This window comes from Anser brachyrhynchus (assembly GCF_964034855.1).
Source record: "Anser brachyrhynchus genome assembly, chromosome: 5".
In the NCBI taxonomy this organism is placed as follows: Eukaryota; Metazoa; Chordata; class Aves; order Anseriformes; family Anatidae; genus Anser; species Anser brachyrhynchus.
The window spans coordinates 12,067,395-12,073,092 of NC_137699.1; the positions used below are offsets into that span (position 1 = coordinate 12,067,395).

The following is a 5,698-nucleotide window of genomic DNA, read 5'->3' on the forward strand; positions in this document are numbered from 1 at the left end:
GTATCACGGGACTTGCAGTTTGGCTTCCCACGTGGCTTTTCCAGAGACAGTGCCCGGCTGAATGTCCTCACTGTGGGCAGATAACAAAAGAGCTGTCACCACTCTGGAGAGCATCAGTAATTAAATGAACCGTGGTGTGCCAGCTTGGTACAAAAGAGCCTAATTCGAACCCGTATCACCCCGATGGTGCAGATGGGATCAGCGATGTGTGAGAAAGGGGCAAGAGTGCGTCAGCATGGCTGTGCAGCAAGCGCTCAGTCCTTGGCTCCGCAGGGCACTGCAGCACCCATGGCACAGGGGGTGAGGTTATCTGTGGAGAGGATGAACCTGGAGGAAGATCTGGCTCCACTGTCCAAAAAGAAACACGTGCATTGGTGTTCCTGAGGCCGTGCTGCCCCTGAGGATGTTGCTGCTCCCACCAGCAGCCCGTTGCTCAGATGGCCCCAGGTCCCACCGGCATGCTGCCCCCAGAGACCCACCTGCTATTATATGACCCTGAGCTCCTGCCTCAAGATCTGAAGCAGCTGCACGTTTCAAGATCTGAAGCAGCTGGGACGTTTCATGTCAAATCACACATCTGCAGGCAAGCGCGGCGCTTGATTGCAGCCATTTCTTTGAGGATCCCCTGAAAGTCTGCCCAGCGGGGCACAGAGGTGCCATGGAGAAGCTGCACGCTTCTGGAGGCTCTTCTCAAGCGGAGAAAACCTGGGGCCGAGTTGCCTTTACCCGGAATGGTTTTTTTTTTTCCAGATCATTTTTCCAAACCAGCCTCTTGCCTGGCGTGAGACGGAGGGGGTGGCAGTGGTGAGGTGATGCCAGGGAGTAGGGGAGGCAGACCAAAGAGCCAGCCGTGGCACGGCACGGGTAGCAGAGGCGAGGCTGCTGCTGGAAGAGCCGCATTCCTGCAGCAGGCATGGGCTCTGCTGACACGGCTGGTATCGTCTGCTCCCAAGGCTTGCGCTTCTTCATGTCCCTGCACCTCACCCCCAGCCCCACCAAATTACTAATTACTAATCAGCCCCTTGGACCTGCTCCAGCAGCTGCTGGCTGCTCTTGGTGGTGCCAAAAGTTTTCGATGCTAAAAAACGACGCCATGAATACTGCCGGGTCGCCCCCCAGCAGCAGGGCACCGGGGATAATTGCAGCAGGGAAGGGTTTTTGTGCCCAAACGGGCTGAGCAGCGGGGTGCTGAGCCTGCTTCTCTGGGGCCGGGCAGGCTGCCAACACACACCCACGGCTTGTCGCCTCCGGAGGCACGCAAGGTGTTGTGGCACCACCTGAAATGGCCGCCCACGGTGCCCGGAGACTGAAGCGGGCTGGCTGAGAAGGAGCAGAAATGTCCTGGTGGTGGCTAAATCACTCAGACCGGTAATCAGTGCTTCTGGTAGAAACACTGATGGCTCTGCTGGGAGTCGAGCCTGAGGCTCAAAGAAACACCCCTGAAAAGGCCAGGCTGTGCTGGAGGAGCCGGATCAGCCTTGGGCCCGTCTCCATCACAGTGCCACGCTTCGGTCCTCTCTGCACGGCGATGCCACCTCTTGTCACATACATCAGGTGGCTTCTGGGGGGCGCTGAGCCCTGCAGGACACCAAATCTCTGGCTTGTGGGATGGCTCCACCAGCCAGGAGCCCCCCGAGCTCCCCGCTGGCCATTCACAGGCCCCAGCGTGGGGTCTCTCCTGGCTGCGTGTGCCCCAGCCTCTCTCAGGGCGTGCTGTCTGCCGCCTCTCACCCATCGCACGCGGCGCACAGCCCACAAGGGAAAAACCCCGAGAGACAAACCCCGGCCTCGGGGGCGGAGGCAGGGTTGGGGAGCGGAACCGAGAGCCCGCAGGGCCCAGCCTGCCACCAGCGCTACCCGGCAGAGGCAGGATGGAGGATTTGGGTGAGCCGGGGCCCTCGGGTACCGGGGAAGGCCGGGCCAATTCCGATCCCGAGCTTGCGGCGGGGTTGGACCTCCAGGAGGTCGGGGCCTCCTTGGGGATGCTGCAGATGGGATGGCGGTGGGGCTTTGGGGACGAACCTGGGTGTCTGAGCGAGCGCTTTGCCAAAAATGGAGAGACTTGAGGCAGGAAATAGGCTCCTGCTGTGAGCGGCGGTGATGCAAGCCCAGCTGCACAAAATGGGGCCAAACAGCCCCAACAAGAAGAAGGTGGCACCGCATCTGAGGGTGCCGGGGGTCGGCCCCGGGTGGGGAGATGGGGCCTGGGAAGCAGCCACCCTGCGTGGGGTGTGCAAGGCCAGCTCCTGCCGCGAGGTGCTGAGGGAAAAGCGAAAAGAGAAAGTGCTGTGCCCTCCCTGCTGTGTCTGAGGGGCTGATCTGAGAAATGGGGCTGTGGTTCGGGGAGGGACCGACAGTCCCATGCCCCGGGGTGAGGGAGTTTAGGGCCCCCGCAGCCCCTCTGGGCCCTGGCATCCGGCTGAAAAGCAGAAAGTGTGATGGCAGAAAGCGCCGTGCTGCTACTTCTGCTCCTGAGCCCTCAGGGCAGACGCGGCACAGGACTCTTGTGCCTGGGGGCAGGAGGGTGGCTGCCGGGGTCCCAGCTCCGGTCTCCCCCTGCAGATGCTTTGCTGGCAGAGCTGGAGCAGAGCTCCCAGCCGGCCTCCACGGACTACACGCTGCTGGCGCCGAGCTCCGCGGAGCAGGACGCAGCCCTGGCTGGGCCCTCGGCCCCCTGCAGCCAAAAGCCACGCGCCTCGGCAGCCCCAAAGGTAATGCTGCGGGGCCATGACAAGCGGGACAGATCCCGAGACCCTGCTCAGCTCACGGTGGCGGTGCCCGCTGGGTGCTGAGGGGTGCTGGGGCAGCGTCCTGCGGGCTCAGCTGCAAGCGTGTGTCCTCCCAGGTGCAGCTGCCACCCCGGGCTCAGCCTCCCCGCAAGGATTTGGAGACTGTGTACAGGTAAAATACAGCCAGAGGATGGCCAGGCTATTGGGGCTACCTCTTCCTTAGCTCCGCCGCGTTCTCCAGCGTCACCCGGCATCCTCAATGTCCCCGCAGCAAACCGGTCCTTGTGCAAGAAGGCCGAGAGGGTGTGGGGGGTGAGGAGGGGTCCTGCAGGGCGGGGGACGTGTTCCTCGTCTCACCCTGTGAGCAGCCCCCCTGCCAGCATGCCCCCTGTCGCTGCCTGTGGGGAAAGGGCAGCTCTTTTGGGGTGGAGGGGGGATGCTTGGTCCCGGGTGCTCCCCAGTCCCGCGGCAGAAGCTGCAGCATCCCCCCCCTCTGTGCTGCCCCCAGCAGCCCCGTGCTGACCCCACAACCGCTGCCCCCCTCGCCCACGCCCACGGCGGCTGCCCGGCAGTTGGATGAGCTCCTGGCCGACCTGGGCCACATGCAGAGCAAGGTGAGTCCTGCCCCTGGCTCCGGGGGGGACACGGGCAGGCCAGAATCCGGCCCTCACCGCCCTTTATCCCGGCAGCTGGCAGCGACGGGGCAGGGGGCCGGGGCGCCAGCAGGACCCGAGCCCTCCCTGGACCACATGCTGGGCGGCCTCACGCGGGACCTGCAGGAGCTGGGCATCACGGCCGCCCCCACCGGCGTCTGCGCCTCGTGCTGCAAGCCCATCGCGGGCAAGGTGAGCCCCCGGCCCCATCCCTGCGCCCCCCCGGCTCGCAGCCCCCCGGGGAGGGGGACCCTCACCTGCCCCCACCCCGCAGGTGCTCACGGCCCTGGGCAAAGCCTGGCACCCCGAGCACTTCACCTGCGCCCGCTGCGGGCAGGAGCTGGGCGGGCAGCCCTTCTTCGAGCGGGGCGGGCAGGCGTACTGCGAGGAGGACTACCACCAGGCTTTCTCCCCGCGCTGCGCCTACTGCGCCGGCCCCATCCGCGAGGTAAGACCCCCCCCCCGAACGCCCCCCTACAAGCGCACACACCCTGGAGCCTCATTTCACCTCTCCCCGCAGAAAGTCCTCACGGCCCTGGACCAGACCTGGCACCCCGAGCACTTCTTCTGCACCCACTGCGGGAAGGTTTTTGGGGACGATGGTTTGTTCTGGAGGGGACGCAGCAGTCCCGTCCCCCTGCACACCCCCAGCCCTGCCCGGGGCTCTCCCCCTCCCAGACCCTCCCCACAGCCCTTCCCCAGCTCGCCCCCTTTCCCGGGCACCCCCCGGCACCTCTCCCACCGGGGAGGTCCATCCCGGCACCCTCCCCGCAGGTTTCCACGAGCGGAAGGGGAAGCCCTACTGCCGCCAGGACTTCCTGGCCCTCTTCGCCCCCAAGTGCCAGGGCTGTGAGCGGCCCTTGACGGACAACTACCTGTCGGCCCTGCAGGGCGTCTGGCACCCCGAGTGCTTCGTCTGCGCGGTGAGTGGGTGCGGGGCCGGGGCAAAGCAGAGCGGGCGTCCCCCACGCCGTGCCAGCGCCAGCCTTTTCCCCCTTTCCTCGCCCCCCCCAGGACTGCCTGAGCGGCTTTGCCAGCGGCTCCTTCTTCGAGCTGGAGGGCCGGCCCTACTGCGAGACCCACTTCCACCAGCGGCAGGGCAGCGTGTGCCACGGCTGCGGGCGCCCCGTGACGGGCCGCTGCGTGACGGCCGCCGGGCGCAAGTACCACCCCGAGCACTTCATCTGCGCCTACTGCCTGGGCCAGCTGCACAAAGGCTCCTTCCGCGAGCGCGGCGACAAGATGTACTGCCAGGCCTGCCACGACAAGCTCTTCCTCTGAGCCCCGGGTTCCTTTCCCCGGCGTTAGCCCCCCCCCCAATCAGCATCGGCATCCCCCCCGTGAGCCACAAACCCCCCCGGATTGCAACCCACTGAGACATCCCTGGCATCGCCCCCGCTGAGCCAAACACCCCTCATATCGTCCCACGCATCAACATCCCTGGCATTACCGCCTCTGTGAAGCAATAAAACACCCGGTCCTGCCTTTGTTCTGCTTGCTTTGGGGATGAGAGCGGGCAGGAGGCTGGGAGGAACGCCTCTGTAACTGGGGGCAGCCACAGGTGCTCCCCGCCGCATCCCAGGGCGCTGCCCCAGCTGCCTTCCCCCTTGCAGAGCAGCTCGAGCTGTGCTGTACCAGCCAAAAAAACAACAGGCACAAAGCCACATCCCGCTGCTGCCCAGCCACGGGGCAGGAAGAGCTGCTCTGAGCCGCAGCGAAATCTTTCTGATGGCATTACAGCTTCCATGAACACGGGGCTGAGGCAGAAACTTCTGTCCCAGAAGGGCAGCTCCGCCAACTCGCCCTCCTTTCCGTGCTTATCTTCGCACCGCACACAAGGGCAAAGCAAACTCACAGAGGAGGTCAGCGTTACCTACAAAGGGATAAGGGACGATGCTAACATCTGTTTTTGCAGCCGAGCTTGCTGCAAGCGTGTTTTTTTGTTTAAGGGATGCTCTTGGCACTAGATAAAAGAGCAATTTCTACGTTATATTACTTCTGAACTTGTGAAAAGCAAACAAAAACAAACCAGGGCTGGAGCACGGAGGAGGGAAAGGCACAGCAGCAGGAAGCCCTGTGCTCTGGGGACACGGGAGGCCAGCTCCTCCCCCCTGTTGCCGTTTTTCAGTAGATCTACAACTAGGAGGAAACATCCCACCAGCCCTGGGGGCATCCTTACGAGCAAATGCCAGCGGTAAGACAGCTGAGCAAGACGCAGCCCAGGAGGTCAGCCTCTAGGGAACAAAACAAAGAGGTTATTTGCAAATAAATCTAAAAGACAGAAAAAGGGGCAGCCTGCTAGGAAAGAGACGCACC

At 63.8% G+C, this 5,698-nt stretch overlaps 1 protein-coding gene across 3 annotated transcripts; it reads left to right on the top strand.

Annotated features, from left to right (window-relative positions):
- Window positions 1-1,036: 1,036 nt before the first annotated feature.
- On the top strand, window positions 1,037-4,867 carry LPXN (leupaxin). Of its 3 annotated transcripts, none has more exons than XM_080592474.1 (9): window positions 1,037-1,884; window positions 2,563-2,711; window positions 2,846-2,901; window positions 3,241-3,343; window positions 3,419-3,574; window positions 3,657-3,830; window positions 3,903-3,984; window positions 4,157-4,305; window positions 4,397-4,867. In XM_080592474.1, the coding sequence occupies exons 1-9, from the start codon at window positions 1,872-1,874 to the stop codon at window positions 4,661-4,663; spliced, it is 1,149 nt and encodes a 382-aa protein (XP_080448600.1). In that variant the 5' UTR covers window positions 1,037-1,871; the 3' UTR covers window positions 4,664-4,867. The 3 variants fall into 3 exon arrangements, with proteins under 3 accessions (XP_080448600.1, XP_080448601.1, XP_080448599.1); XM_080592475.1 differs by having other exon boundaries at window positions 1,039-1,884; window positions 3,238-3,343; window positions 3,720-3,830; XM_080592473.1 differs by having other exon boundaries at window positions 1,053-1,884; window positions 3,238-3,343.
- Window positions 4,868-5,698: the final 831 nt, after the last annotated feature.